At 48.3% G+C, this 15,564-nt stretch overlaps 1 protein-coding gene across 4 annotated transcripts in view; it reads right to left on the bottom strand.

The window, feature by feature from the left end:
• The window catches only part of POLE (DNA polymerase epsilon, catalytic subunit), a 379,412-nt gene that overhangs the window by 165,637 nt on the left and 198,211 nt on the right, over window positions 1-15,564 (bottom strand). For all 4 annotated transcript variants that reach the window (XM_029570995.1, XM_029570997.1, XM_029570993.1 and 1 more), the window contains exons 25-26: window positions 10,229-10,424; window positions 9,723-9,937 (exon numbers count right to left, since the gene is read on the bottom strand). In XM_029570995.1, coding sequence (XP_029426855.1) covers window positions 9,723-9,937; window positions 10,229-10,424 — 411 coding nt within the window. The remainder of the gene's footprint in view (window positions 1-9,722; window positions 9,938-10,228; window positions 10,425-15,564) is intronic.

The following is a 15,564-nucleotide window of genomic DNA, read 5'->3' as shown; positions in this document are numbered from 1 at the left end:
CTTGAAGTTCAGATACACAGGAACATATAGGCTTTGCATGTCAGATGAGCAAATTCTAAAGTGTAGCCCTCTTTTATGACCTTCAGGAACCACTAGTCCATAGTTATCTTGGTCCACTCTGCGTAAAAATCACTGGGGAAGAATGGACCAACTGTGTGTTTCGTTAAGTGTTCTTACCATCTAAGGCTCCCTGACCGGAGGCTTCCCTTGCAGGTCTACACGATGCCTGAAAGGACCAAGACTTGCGAGACCCCTGTCTCTGAGAGGAGCCGCCCCTACTTGGGCAATATCTCCTCGTCTCCCTGTACTTTTGTCTGCTTGTTACCCATTGGCTTTGTCCTCGGGCAATCTATGTCCCTTTGACTTGTCTAGATGATTTACCAGCTGTTCAAGATCCTCACCAAATAAAATCTTGTCCTTAAAAAGAAGATTGCCCACCTGCAGCTTGGACCAGACATCCATGGACCAATTATGCAACCACAGCAGTCTCCTAGATGAAAAGGAAAATTGGCTCTTACCTGCTAATTTTCATTCCTATAGTACCAATGATCAGTCCAGACACCTGGGCTCATACATCCCTGCCAGCAGGTGGAGACAGAGAAAAAAAAAACTTGCCTGACCCTGCTACATAAAGCCTAGTGCCACCTACAGTTCCTCAGTATAGATCTGTACCCAAGCAGAAAATTGCAACTCTCAATCCAATGAATCAATAGAAAAAAAGTAAAAGCTGAAACTTGTCAACGTGAAAAACTATAAACAGGCTGCTATGAATCTGTACAGATAAGGCAAAATTACAGCAGAGCGAGCAACTCTCCACCTCCAGGAAAAACAGGCGGGTTCTGGACTGATCCATGGTACTACAGGAACGAAAATTAGTAGGTAAGAACCAATTTTCCTTTCCCTGTACGTACCCGGATCAGTCCAGACGCCTAAGATGTACCAAAGCTCTCTAAATGGGGTGGGACCTGGAGAATCCCGCTCGCAGAACACTTTCGCCAAAAGGAGACCCAGAAGCCCCCAAATCCAGACGATAGTGTTGCGCAAAAGTATGTAAGGATTTCCAAGTTGCAGCTCTGCAAATCTCCTGAGGAGATTCCAATTGCGCCTCCACCCAGGAGGTCGCTTGAGACCGTGTAGAATGAGCGCGTAAACCCTCTGGAACCTGCTGCCAAGCAATAATGTAAGTGGAACCAATAGCTTTCTTCAACCAGCACGCTATAGTAGCTTTGGAAGCTTTAGAACCTCGGCTCGCGCCACTCCAAAAGACAAAAAGATGATCGAATCTCCTGAAATCATTAGTCACTTCAAGGTAGCGCAAAAGATCTCGGCAAACATCTAATCTCTTGAGTTCTCTTGCAATAGGAGACGACACCTCCCCTTCCAGAAAAGCAGGAAGCTACACAGTCTAGTTCACATGAAACGTGGAAACGACCTTCGGTAAAAAAGAAGGCACTGTCCTCAACAAGACCCCTGAGTCTGAAATTTGGAGGAATGAATCCAGACATGACAAAGCTTGTAATTCTGAAATCCGCCTAGCGGAACAAATCGCTATCAGAAAAATCACTTTGAGAGTCAAGTCCAGCAGATGGAGTCAGAACAAAAGCTCGGGGGAAGGTCCTATATAACCTCACCTCCCCTGCCTCAATCCTCAGTAACTAGACTAGCAAAGCCAAGAGAAGAGACGGAGGGATCAAGTAACTAACCATTGCCAACGTAACATTAGAAAAATTTCATAACTGCAAAAAACCAAACCCCCCAAGGGAACTTGCAAACAGAACTGTGAGACATGGAACAGACCCTGGCTCCCCAGGGGCTCATGGAAGAATCAGAAATCACAGTCAAGTAGGGGCGAACCTCAGACAAATCCCCCAATGGCGAAACAGGGAGGGGTGTCTGGACTAATCCATGGTACTATAGGAACAAAAATTAGCAGGTAAGGAATAATTTTCTTTTCCCTGTAAGTACCAGGATCAGTCCAGATGGTGGGATGTACCAAAGCTTCCCTCCTATGGGTGGGCCGAAGACAGCCCTGCTCGAATGACGCTATCCCCGAAGGAACCAAAGACTGGAGCCCGCACATCCAGGCGGTAGTGTCTCGCAAGGCATGGAGCGACTTCCAGGTAGCCGCCCTGAAGATTTCCCGTGAGGACACCGATGTACTCTCCGCCCAGGACGTAGCTTGAGAACGAAGGGAATGCGCCTTAACTCCCAGCGGTGGGTGCCGTCCGGCATAGATATATGCGGAGACAATTGCCCCCTTCAGCCAGCGGGCAATGGTGGCCTTGGAGGCCATACGACCCTTCTTGGGTCCCAGCCAGAGGACAAACAAATGATCCGAGAGCCAAAATTCATTGGTGACCGCCAGATATTGCAAACATCACTTGACATCTAGTTTGCAAAGATCTCTGGAGTCCAGCAAGGAAAATGAAGGTAATTCCACAGACTGGTTGAGATGAAAAGCCGAGACTACCTTAGGTAGGAAAGATGGTACCGTGCGCAAGGAAACCCCCTTCTCAGTGAAGCGGAGGTATGGTTCCCGGCAGGATAATGCTTGAAGTTCGGAAACGCGACGCGCCGAGCTGATTGCCACCAGAAAAATGGTCTTGAAGGTGAGATCCTTGAGGGTGGCAGTTCTAAGAGGCTCGAATGGTGGGCCACTGAGAACCCGGAATACCAGGTTGAGACTCCAAGAAGGAAAAGGTGGCCTAGACGGAGGCTTCAAGTGCCTTACCCCCTTGAGGAAACGCAGAACATCCGGATGGAATGAGAGTAAAGAGTCATTCCCGTTGTGAAGAAAGGCTCCCAAAGCTGCCACCTGGACCCTGATGGAGTTATACGCGAGGCCCAAATCCAGGCCGTCCTGTAGGAACGAGAGAATCTGTGCCACTGAGGCGTGCGACGGATGAATGGTATGAGAATCGCACCAAGTCTCAAAAACCTTCCACACCCTCACGTAAGTAATGGAGGTGGACGTCTTCCGCGCCCGCAAAAGCGTCGAAATCACTGGCTCCGGATAGCCACGACGCCTCAGCTTATGCCTCTCAAAAGCCAAGCCGCAAGACAGAAGCGATCTGCCGCCTCTAAAAATATGGGACCTTGACGAAGAAGGCGTGGAAGATGACCGAGACGTACCGGCCCCTCCACCGCCAGGTTGAGAAGGTCTGCGAAACATGGACGCCGGGGCCACTCCGGCACCACCAGAATTACCATACCCTGATGAGTCTCTATCCGCCGAATCACCTTTCCCATCAGAGGCCACGGAGGGAGGACATACAACAGGATCTGCCTGGGCCACGGGAGAACCAGAGCATCGACCCTTTCCGCGCCATGCTCTCGTCTGCAGCTGAAGAAGCGATACGCCTTTGCATTGCCCGCCATGGCCATGAGATCCATGCGGGGAGTCCCCCCAACATCTTACGATCAGACGCATTGCTAACTCTGATAGCTCCCACTTTCCGGGGTCGAGGCGCTGATGGCTGAGGAAGTCCGCCTGTACGTTGTCCACGCCTGCAATGTGGGAGGCCGCTAGGTGGAGTAAATGGAGCTCCGCCCACTGCATCAGCTTGTCTGCCTCCCATGAGACGTGCCGGCTCCTCGTACCTCCCTGGCGATTGATGTATGACACCGTGGTCGCGTTGTCCGAGAGGATCCTGACCGCCCGATGACGAACCAGAGGAAGGAAGCCCTTCAATGCTAAGCGAACTGCTCTGTTCTCCACGCGATTGATGGGCCACTGTGCTTGATCCGCCGTCCAACGGCCCTGGATTGAGCTCGACCCACAGACCGCTCCCCAGCCGGCCAGACTGGCATCCATGGTGACTAACACCCAGTCCAGAACCTCCAGGGACACCCCCTGGGCCAAGTGTCGAGGATTCAGTCACCAGCGGAGGCTGAGGCAAGCTGGAGTCGGAATCGGGAGCACTGCCTGGAAATCCCGCGATACCGGCTTCCACTGGGACAGCAAGGTCTTCTGGAGGGGACGCAGGTGCGCAAAGGCCCACAGGACCAGATCGATCGTGGAAGCCATGGTTCCCAGAATCTGTAGATAATCCCACGCTGTGGGGGTCGGGAGCGTCGTAAAGCGAAGGATCTGCCCACGCAGCGCTTGCGCCTGCTCCATCCGCAAGAACACCTTGCCCTCCTTTGTGTCGAAGCGCGCGCCCAGAAAGTTCAAAGACTGGGATGGCGTATGGTTGCTCTTGTCGAAGTTGATAATCCAAACCCAGAGACCGAAGCAGTTGTACTACCCGTTCCACCGCCGGAAGACCCTGGGCCAGGGATTTCGCCCGAATGAGCCAGTCGTCCAGGTAATGGTGCACCAGAATCCCTTCTCGGCGTAGTGCTGCCACCACTACCACCATGATCTTCGTAAAGACGCGTGGGGCCGTTGCCAAGCCAAAGGGAAGGGCACAGAACTGAAAATGCCACCCCAGGACCTTGAAGCGAAGATAGCATTGACAATCCCGATGGATCGGGATATGAAGGTACGCCTCCGTGAGATCCAGAGAAGCGAGGAATTCCCCTGGAAGGACTGCAGCTAGCACCGAGCGGAGGGTTTCCATGCGAAAACGTGGGACCCGGAGGGACCTGTTGACCGGCACTATTGCCCCCAGCGATAGAAGGCGATCGAGAGTCTGGTGAACAGCCCTTCGCTTGAGAAGAGACCCGCATGGGGAGAACAGGAACCTGTCCTCTGGGCACGCTGACAAAATCCAATACGTAACTGTGTCTTAGAATATCCAGGACCCACTGATCCGACGTGATGCGAACCCACTCCTTGTAGAAGAGAGCAATCCGGCCCCCTACCCGAGGAGTCGGATTGTGGGTCAGCCTGGCATCATTGAGCTGACTTCGAGGAGGCGCCCGGACCCTGGCCCTCCTTGCCGGGTCGGCGCCCTCGAAAGGGCCGGTTCCAGTTATGCGAACGAGACGACAGCGCCTGGGGTGGCACTGTCGTCTGGTGGAACCGAAAGATCTTGTGGAACGAGGCCTATCCTCCGGAAGTTTGTAAACCACATTCTCGTTGACAGACTTGATGATTTGATCCAGATCTTCCCCGAAGAGAACCTTGCCCTAAAAAGGCAGCGACCCCAGCCGAGTCTTAGACTAGGCAACCGCCGACCAGTTTCGGAGCCACAGCAGACGACGGGCCGAAACCGCCGCCACCATTCAACGGGACAGGACCCGAAGGAGGTCATATAGGGGCATCTGCCCCATAGGCCACTAGGGCCTCCAATCTATCCGCCTGCTGAGCCTCCACAGTCGGCAGGTTCTGTGAGGTGAGGAGCTGTTGGACCCAACGAAGCCCCGCTCTCTGCGCTAAGGAACTACAGATGGCCGCCCGCAGCCCGAGCGCCGAAACCTCGAAGACTCTCTTAAGATACACCTCCAACTTCCTGTCCTGTAGATCCTTCAGCGCAGTGCCGCCCGTAACCGGGATAGTGGTCCGCTTCGTGACCGCCGAAACGGCGGAATCCACAGCCGGGACCTTGAGCAGTTCAAGGAACTCCTCCAGGAGGGGATAGAGCTTCTCCTTCGCTCTACTGACCCGGAGAGTAGCCTCTGGCGTATCCCACTCCCGAGAGATCAATTGCAAAAAGGTGGGATGCATCGGAAAAGCTTTAGCCAGAGGCCTAAGACCCGCCAGAAGAGGATCCCCCTTCCTCACCCTGGGATCTGGTCTGACGGGCTCCGGAGGGGCATCGACGTCCATCTCCTGTAGGATATAGGGAATAAGGTCATCCAGCTCATCCGCCTGAAAAATGCGAAGGACCCTCGGATCGTCTCCCTCCACCTGGGACGCCAAGGTGGGGTCATCCCCGGGCGGATCCGAGGAAGGGTTCCCCTCAGGAGGGGGCGTTTGAGCCACATGAAGGCACAGGGGGTTCCCGGGAGGGACCTGGCAGTTCCCCAGGTTACTGGGCACTGCGCATGCCAACTTGGGGGGGGGAAGAGCCCCCATAGGACCATCCGGCGAGTGGCTCCTGCTCTGCAAAAAAGCCCTGTGCATCAAATCCACAAACTCCGGAGAAAACGAGGGCACCCCCGAGGAGGGACCAGTCGGGGCCTCCCCCCCATGAAGACCTGGTTCCGGCTCCGCAAACAGAGCTAACACTGGTGGTGTCGCCGAAATCGGGTCCCCTGCTTCCTCCTCAGAAACGCCGGCCTCCTCTCTGAAAATAAAATGGCCGCCGTTCCCGCGCTCAGTGGGAACGGGGCCTGCCTCTTCCGTGCCACGTGGTCCTCCCCGCGGGCGCCCGTGCCGTCCCCCTGAGGCGAGCTGTCTGCCTCCGCTGGCAGGCAGCTCGCGCAGAACCCCTCCCTCGAGAGCCGGCTTCCCTGCCGACCGCAAGAAGAGCAGGCTGCCGTTCTCGGCATCGCGGGTCCCCGGGGTGGGGGGGGGGGTGGCGGAGGAAGCAGGCTGACGCGGCGAAAAGCCCGGTGTCCCACAGATCAACTCGCGCGTTCACGGATCACGCCCCCCCCCCCCCCCACAGACCCAACAGAGCCGCCGGGGAAACGGGCCTCCCAGCGGCTGGCGGCCCCGGGGAATGGGACGTTGCGGGGCCGCAGGTCGGCAGCTGCGAGGAGGAGAGGGGGGGAGGGAGAGGCTAGCCCCACTAGCATGCATCTCAACGATCCGGCGCGGTCCGAAGTCCAGCTAAAGGAAAAAAGAAGCTGCAACGAAAACAACACTTACCCCCAAAACCGGCAGGCCAAGGGAGAGGGAAAGAGAGACAGGAAAAGGGAGCAGACCTGTCAGCAAGCCCTTCCTGCCCTAAGAAAAGCACTGTGCTGTTTCTCTTTTTTTTTTTTTTTTTTACTTGATCCCTCAGATAAGAGACCCAAGGGGCCTAGAAAGCTTAAGCTCCTGTGCTGGGGACTGCCAGTCCCCTGCTCACATCTGCTGGAGTCAGACAGAAGCTACTGAGGATTGAGGCAAGGGAGGTGAGGTTATATAGGACCTCCCCCCGAACTTTTGTTCTGACTCCATCTGCTGGACGGGGGACATAACCCACTGTCTGGACTGATCCTGGTACGTACAGGGAATGGAATAGTAGTCTTTGTCACTGCTGAGACTGAAGCATCCATCTTAAGTAGCTTCAAGAGCTCCAACACACTTCCCTTGGCAGCAGCTAAAGCTTAAGAACATAAGAAATTGCCATGCTGGGTCAGACCAAGGGTCCATCAAGCCCAGCATCCTGTTTCCAACAGAGGCCAAAAACCAGGCCACAAGAACCTGGCAATTACCCAAACACTAAGAAGAACCCATGCTACTGATGCAATTAATAGCAGTGGCTATTCCCTAAGTAAACTTGATTAATAGCCGTTAATGGACTTCTCCTCCAAGAACTTATCCAAACCTTTTTTGAACCCAGCTACACTAACTGCACTAACTACCTTCTCTGGCAACAAATTCCAGAGCTTTATTGTGCGTTGAGTGAAAAAGAATTTTCTTCGATTAGTTTTAAATGTGCCCCATGCTAACTTCATGGAATGCCCCCTAGTCCTTCTATAATTCGAAAGTGTAAATAACCGAGTCACATCTACTCGTTCAAGACCTCTCATGATCTTAAAGACCTCTATCATATCCCCCCTCAGCCGTCTCTTCTCCAAGCTGAACAGCCCTAACCTCTTCAGCCTTTCCTCATAGGGGAGCTGTTCCATCCCCTTTATAATTTTGGTTGCCCTTCTCTGTACCTTCTCCATCGCAACTATATCTTTTTTGAGATGCGGCGATCAGAATTGTACACAGTATTCAAGGTGTGGTCTCACAATGGAGCGATATAGAAGCATTATGACATTTTCCGTTCTATTAACCATTCCCTTCCTAATAATTCCTAACATTCTATTTGCTTTTTTGACTGCTGCAGCACACTGAGCCGACGATTTTAAAGTATTATCCACTATGATGCCTAGATCTTTTTCCTGGGTGGTAGCTCCTAATATGGAACCTAACATCGTGTAACTACAGCAAGGGTTATTTTTCCCTATATGCATCACCTTGCACTTGTCCACATTAAATTTCAATCTGCCATTTGGATGCCCAATCTTCTATTCTTGCAAGGTCCTCCTTCTCCATCACTCTGCCAACTTTTAGACCACCTTCAGGAGTATCCCACTCCCTAACAACTAGCTTCATGCTAAAGAGGTTAGGGCTGTTCAGCTTGAAGAAGAGACGGCTGAGTGGGGTTAGAGGTCTTTAAAATCATGAGAGGTCTAGAACCGGTAAATATGAATCGGTTATTTACTTTTTCGGATAATAGAAGGACTAGGGTGCACTCCATGAAGTTAGTATGTGGCACATTTAAAACTAATCGGCATGTTCTTATGTACCATGGTACAGTGAAAGCTTTGCTTCTCTGTCTCCATCTGCTGGTTGGGATGAAAAGCCCACTTGTCTGGACTAATTTGGAGGATGAAAAGGAATTGTAAATTTCTCTCTACTACCCAGACAAAATTGAGCAGGAAACTCATTACCTGGACAAAATTTACTCAGATAGAATAGGCAGTGATGGATAGTTAAATTTTAGCCAGTGAGTATTGATATTCAGCACTATCTGGCTAAAGTTAGCCTGGTAAGTCTTGCCAGAAAAATGGCTGTCCTAAAGCTCCCGGATAACTTTAGTTGGAGATGTTCAGAGCAGACCTGCTCGGATAAATGCCATTTTATATCTGGGTCAAGATCTCAAGGTGACTTTCCTGCTCACCGGCCCACTGAACATTGATCTCTATTCAATTACATTTCTGCTTAAAGCAAACAAAATATGCTTTCTGCACTGAAAAGATGTTTTGTTCACATAAAGCTACTCACATGTTAATGCATCAGGAATTAAAAAATGTAAACAAACTGGAAAATGAGCATACAGAAAGGCTCAGTGCATAGAAAAAGGTTTATGTGCCAAAAATATGGTTTATATGCACAAACATGCTATTTCTGCACAAAACATGTTTTTGATGAATAAAATCCTATCTAGAAGTTGGGGCACCAGACCTCCAGCTTCCGTATTGACTAACATCAGCCCTGGAAACTTTACTCCACCTCATCTTTCTGCATTGGGGAGTAATATCTAATGCAGCATATAAAGGGTCAAATAAGATATCAAAGTCCTCCCCGATACAGCTTTATGAGAAACACGGTTCTGTGTCGGGGGGGCGGAAGAGACAGAAAATCTCGGTGCTATTTACCTAGTGATCAGCATTTTTTGGATTTACAAGTTGAACTTGCTTCATAGTTATATAATAAAATTTTTGAATTGCAAAAATTCTGAAATCAGTCATGGAAATTAGCATGGAATTTCCATGTGAGGGTGCCAATTTAAATGTACAATGTTGTGCACATTTTTTGTGCACAAAATTCCTTGCTGCAATGGCAGTAGTTTGTGCATAAAAAATGTGTGCACAACTGAGGGTTAAACTGTGCTCTGTGATGTAAATCTTTTTACATCAGCCCCATACTTAATACAATAGCAGATAAAATGGTAGAGGGAAACAGTTTGGATTAACCCCCTCTCTCAACCTGGCCAGAATTATTCTAGCATTGAAATTTGGCAAAGAAGGAGGGCAGAGTCTCGGTGCTCTATTCCATATTGCCTTCAATGCATAACCACATAGGTCTCATCTCCCTACATAATTCTTGCTACTTTACCTGTAAATGTTCACCTCCTATTAAACTCACATTTTTTACCTGTTAATGTCTGCCCCACCTCTTACTGCATTACCTCTCAGTGACGGGGGATCCTTCAGGTTTCCGGGAAATGACATAACGGCAGCTCAGCCCAGCATCCTTCACCATCTGGTCCCCAAGGAACTCTGCCAGACGTTTGGCTGTACTGATGGAGGTGGACTTCTGCTCCCCATAATCCTCCAGCTTGCGAGACATTGAGCGATTTTCTGAGATCAACTCAAACAGTTCAGAGTCTGGCATATTGGCTGCCTGGGGGAAATAAGGAAAAAAAAAAGTGTGTGGGGGTTGCAGATTCCAGAGCACCTAAACCTCAGCTCCTCCCATGGCCAAACAATTTGCCAGAATCCAGGAGCCAAGCCTGGAACAAGATCTGTACATCCTTCCTTGAACCTTGTATCAGTGCAGGGAGAAACTGGTCTTTCCTCTGTTTTCAGCATTATACATGAAAGGAGAAAGGTCTGAATTCTTATCCCATTACTTCAGGAAACAGTTCTATACACCTCAGCAGGAGGAAGGCAACACTGATCCTTCTTCACCCACCTTACTGTAAAGAACATCAAGCCAGTAATCAGCAACTTTGGCCACCGAAGCATAAACTTCCTCCAGCGTGGAACCTTTCAAGAACGCCTCGAAAACAGAGGATTGAAAGATCTTAATCAGCTGCAGTTCTCCACGTCGTTTCACCTCAAATCCCTTCAATTCAGCTAAGGATCCATCTTCGTTAAACACTGCGTATCTGGATAAGCAAAACACAGAGTGTAACACAACATACAGGACCTGGTCCTAGTTAAAGCACAAGCACAGGGCTGACTCAATGGCTACATTTGATTCCTGTTCTTGGGTCATCTGGGGCCTACGTAAAGGCACCTGCAGCCTACAGGGAGGGTGGGGGTTTCTGGTCACCACTTTACAATAACATCTACTGGTTCTTACCTATTTTTCGTTCTTAGAATACTACAGATCAGTCTAGATGCATGAGTTTTGCTCCCCTACCAGCAGATGGAGACAGAAAATTTTTACTGACGCTGCACTACTTATGACCTGTACCCAAGCCAAAATGAGATTAACTGATTAACAAATTCCACACACATCTTGAGTAGGAGAAAGGTGGACCTCCAATCAAGGCCCTCCAACTAATAATGGACTATAAAAGTCCAACCCTTTAATTACTTCTTCCTATACACACACAGCATAGAGCGGTCTTTCCCAAATAAGGGCAGGGCTCTGGACTGATCTGTGGTATTCCAGAAACGAAAATTAGCAGGTAAGAACCAATATTCATATCCCAGATCAGACCAGACACATGGGATGTATCCAAGCTCCCATTAACTGAGTGGAAACCCGGAAGACCTACTCACAGAACACTCCCCCCAAAGCGAGTCTTTTCTGGCACCTGACATCCAGTCTATAGTGCTTTGTGAAAGTGTGTCGAAAAGATCAGGTCACTGCTCTGCAGATCTCCAGTGGGGAAACTGACATTCAGTCCAGAACGCTGCCTGCACCCTAGTAGAATGTGCTCATGGCCCCACTTGGATGGAGTGGCTTGCTCAATGGCCTTCTTCAACCATCATACAATAGTTGCTTTAGAAGCTTTCCTTCTTTTGAACGCGTCCCTGAACCGAACAGATGACCAGCTTTTCAAAACTTGTTGGTGACTTTCAAACAATGCAACAGTGCCTGCCACACATCCAACAAGTAAAGCTCCCGCTCATGTGGAACAGAAGGGTCCACATTCTGAAAAGCCCTAAGCTCCATTGCATGACTCAGGTGGAAGAAGATACCACCTTTTGTAAAGAAAAAAAAAAAGAAGGCACCATGCATAAGGAAACTCCATCCTCCGAAATCTGGAGAAAGGGATCTCTACACAACAATGCCTGAATCTCCGAAATCCTTTTGGCTGCCTGAGAGCTGAGCTCCTTACCCAGAGGAGATAAATCCCTCCACTACTGCTGCAATCTGGTTGAATTTCGTGGCTAGTGTCGGGCCATATACCTCCAGAATCAGCCACGATGTCAGTACATAAAAAAATAGGTCAACCTCAAGCACATCTCTTTTAAAGCTGGCATGAGAAAACCAGAGGGGCTGAGGAGGGAGGAGGGGGTAAATGGCAGCGAGGAAGGTAGATAGGATGGTGATATCTTCTCAGGTGCTGCAGGTAAACAATTAGCAGAGCTGTTGTTCTGAGCAGATTGTCAAAAGTGGGTCAGAGAGCTAAGGGAGGACATGACCTCATTGAAAAAGGAGCTGTGCTCCATTGTTGGGGACCTGCATAGGGAATGTACTGAATCGGGTGACTGCGTGGATACCACAGAAAATAGGCTGGAGGAACAGGAGGCAGTATGGGAGAAAAACCAGCAAGAGAATAAACAGCTAACGGAAGATAATTTTCTAAAGGACTGGGTGGAGGATCTAGAGATCATATTCTGCAGAGGGAACCTTTGATTTCAGGGGGAGGGGGGTCCTGGAAGAGGCAGTGTACTTGGACTGTGAGCAAGTTGTTACGAGCATTTGCACAGAGATTCTGGGGTACGCGGAAGATGTGGAAAGGATGCCCAGAACTGATTTAGATAGAGCTCACCGAGCGCTTGCATGGCTGAGAGGCAATATTCCCCGGGACATTGTGGTATGTTTCCATGAGTACTCTGTAAAAGAAAAAGTGATGATCCATGCAAGTAAATTAAAAGATTTTCAGTGGCAAGGCAACAAGGTGGAATATTCCAGGATTTGTCCCCAATGAGGATCAAGAAAAGAAGAAGCTATAGGGAGGTACTCCAAGTATTGAAGAAAGAAAACCAGCGTTATAAATGGCTGTTTCTGTTTGGACTGCAATTCACTATAAATGGAGTTCTCTCTCGAGTCAAAGCAGTGGAGGAAGCCAAAAAGATTTTGAAAGTAGGACTAGTGAAAACAAAAAGAATCTTATTATAGAGCTGGCCCTGCATTTCCTCTGTCTTTCAGAAGGGGCAGCACCAGATGGCAGAGGGTGCAGTCTGGAGGAAAGCACATGAGAAGGCAATAGGGTGGCTCTTCTCCAGCAAGAGATGTGGCAATTTGAGCAGAGAGTTGGAGGAGGAAGTGTCTTCATTAGAGGACGGTGTCTTTACTGACTTTTCAGTTTAAAGGTTGCAAGAGGTTACAGTTATTGCCAGGTTGCAGCTATTTGAAGAGTCAATGAAGAATGATCTCACAAGGAGGGATGGGTTTGTCATACTAAAAAGGGGATAGGAGGGTTGGTTTTGAGCAGAGATGTTGGGGTTAGGGGTCGTTATTCCTCAAGGAAGTGGTTGGAGTAGTTTAGAGTGGAAAGGGGGGAGGGTATGGGCTCAAAGGGGGAAATAAGTTGACTGCTCTTAATGGGTGGGATGAAGGAGATGGGGCTGAGGAGATTTTGAGCAATAAGGTGGGGGAGGGTCACGAGTTATGGAATTATTTTGGAGGATGGGGAGCCTGGAGGATAACACACAGTGATCAAAGATGGGGGCGGGTATTAAAGATTTTGTCCTGGAACGTGAAGAGGCCGAATACTTTTGCAAAGCAAAAATTGTTGCTAAAGGATGCTGCCCATATGAAGGTGGACATCTTATGTCAGGAGACCCATCTAAGGAAAAAAACCATGAAAGCTGATGAGTTCACATCTTTTTTCCATGCAATCTTTGCTGCAGCGTCGGCAGCTAATAAATACACTGGGGTGGGAATACTCAAAAAAATGTATTGGTGGAAGTTTTACAAACAAAAACGGAGAGAAAACGCTGCACTCAAAATTCATCCACACATCAAATAGAAATGCAGGAAAAATATGCACAGTCCATATATTCAGGAAACAATTATAGTATACGTTTTAATCAATATGGCAGCTCCACTGCTTCTTGATAACAATGATTATTTTTAGAAGCAGGTCCCCCAATCGGACCCGGTGTTTCGCTAAAAGGCTGCATCGGGAGGGACAATTGCAAGGTAAATTCCAAAGCTAAAATATAAACGAAAAATAATCATTTGATAAACAAGGACTATCACATTGTAGGAACAACTCTAAAAAAGTATCAAGGGTACATACCTCAATTCAGGTTCACACTTCTATCCAGGGAGCGCGAGCGGTGTATACAGAGACAGACATTTTAAAGGTCTGGTGAAACGGTGCGAAAGACCAATCAAGAACCACCAGCATAGTAGATTCCAACTAATCAAAATCTAGTATACAACTATAAGAGATGAAGAGTGCTATCTAAAATACAGAGTTAGATAAAATAACTCCACTCTATCTCATTGTTGCGACCATTCGGAGTTAAGCTATCCAATGTATATCTACTTTTGTTCTTTGTGAATTAACATTTCTGAAAAATTGCCCCCCTCCAGGGCAGGGGAGGCAACATGTCAATTACAAAGAATTTTAGGTCAGCTTCTGTATGAGCTAGAGTAGACCACAGACCAATGAGGGACCAATGGAGCAAATTCACTATAGGTTTTGATACTAGAGCGATGTTCAATAATCCGCGTCCTTACAGAACGGGTGGTTTTTACCATTATATAATTTTTGGCATGGACAGACGATAATGTAGATCACTCCCATGGATTGACACAGTAAAAAAGTTAAGGGGATACAACTTATGAGAGACGGGGAGCGCAAAACATGTCAAGGGTAAGGCATGAGGACAAACAGAACAGTGTCCACATGGTTGATGACCATTAGGTAACAGGGAATCAGGAGAAGGTTCAGCTCATAACTGAGAATGGATAAGCACATCTCTAAGATTTCTACCACAACAAAATGTAAATCTCAAAGGGCAATCAAAAACCTTATGTAGGGACAGAACCGGCCAGTGACGGCCTATAATAGCTGTCAAATCACGCACGAGTTGAAAACGGTAGCATACAATTAATACATCCATCAGAAGAACAGGGTTGAGGAGTGAAAAGCAGATCGCGATTAGCATATAAAGCAAGTTTAAAGGCTCTTTTAAGGATACGTTGGGGGGGGACCCTGTTTCCCTAAATCTAGCCAGCATCTGCTTAGCTTGATGTAAAAAGTCTTCAGTCTGCTGGAGACAGAGAAATACCGAGTGACTGCAGGTGGTACACCATGTTATACACCTTTGCATTAAGCCTGGTCAGTTCTTGCTTAACTTTGTACCAGCTTCAACTGCATCTTGATTGTTTAAATACAAGTTCTCCTTATATTGAGGGATAGTTCCTGAATCTTGAAGGAATGCCTCAGACTAAATAACCCTGAGTGACTTTTCATATGTTGACACCTCACCAGTGCACATTTGAAAGGCACTTCATTCACATACATGAGATGCAGTGATTTTATCAACCTGCTTCTTACTGCCATTTTCTATGATTTAACATCCTTCTTCACACACATTAGAACGATGCTCTTCCAATTGTAATTGGTCCAACCCCCCAAATTATCCTCTGGAAATTCCCCTTGATGTATCTAATGGAACACATTTCTCAAGATCGTAATGGCACTTTATTTTACCACATGTCAGTCCCCAAGGGGGGCTGACATTTCAATAAAGCTTTGGCATTTTAGAATTATTGAACTTTTCCTGTTTAAATTGTTTTTTCTGGTTTGTTTTACATGGTCCTTTGCAATTGATTTTGCAACACACACCTGTTGGATTGTGTGACACCATGTTATATGCCAGTCTCAGCAAAACTCTCTCTGTCTCCATCTGCTGGAAGGGAGGCAAAACCCAGGAGTCTGGACTGATCTGGGTACGCACAGGGAATGCAGATTACGCATTTTAGCAAATATGGCTCTAAGTTAAGATCCTAATGTTGAACATCAGTGCTAGCTGCCTAAATTATGTCCCCTGATTTCACCTTACCCATAGATCCACCCGCTTTTCAGATACCTAAATTTAGATGCTCAA

This window comes from Rhinatrema bivittatum, chromosome 11, assembly GCF_901001135.1.
Source record: "Rhinatrema bivittatum chromosome 11, aRhiBiv1.1, whole genome shotgun sequence".
In the NCBI taxonomy this organism is placed as follows: domain Eukaryota; kingdom Metazoa; phylum Chordata; class Amphibia; order Gymnophiona; family Rhinatrematidae; genus Rhinatrema; species Rhinatrema bivittatum.
Note: the sequence above shows the minus strand (reverse complement) of the source record. Positions and strands in the feature narration are given on the sequence as shown.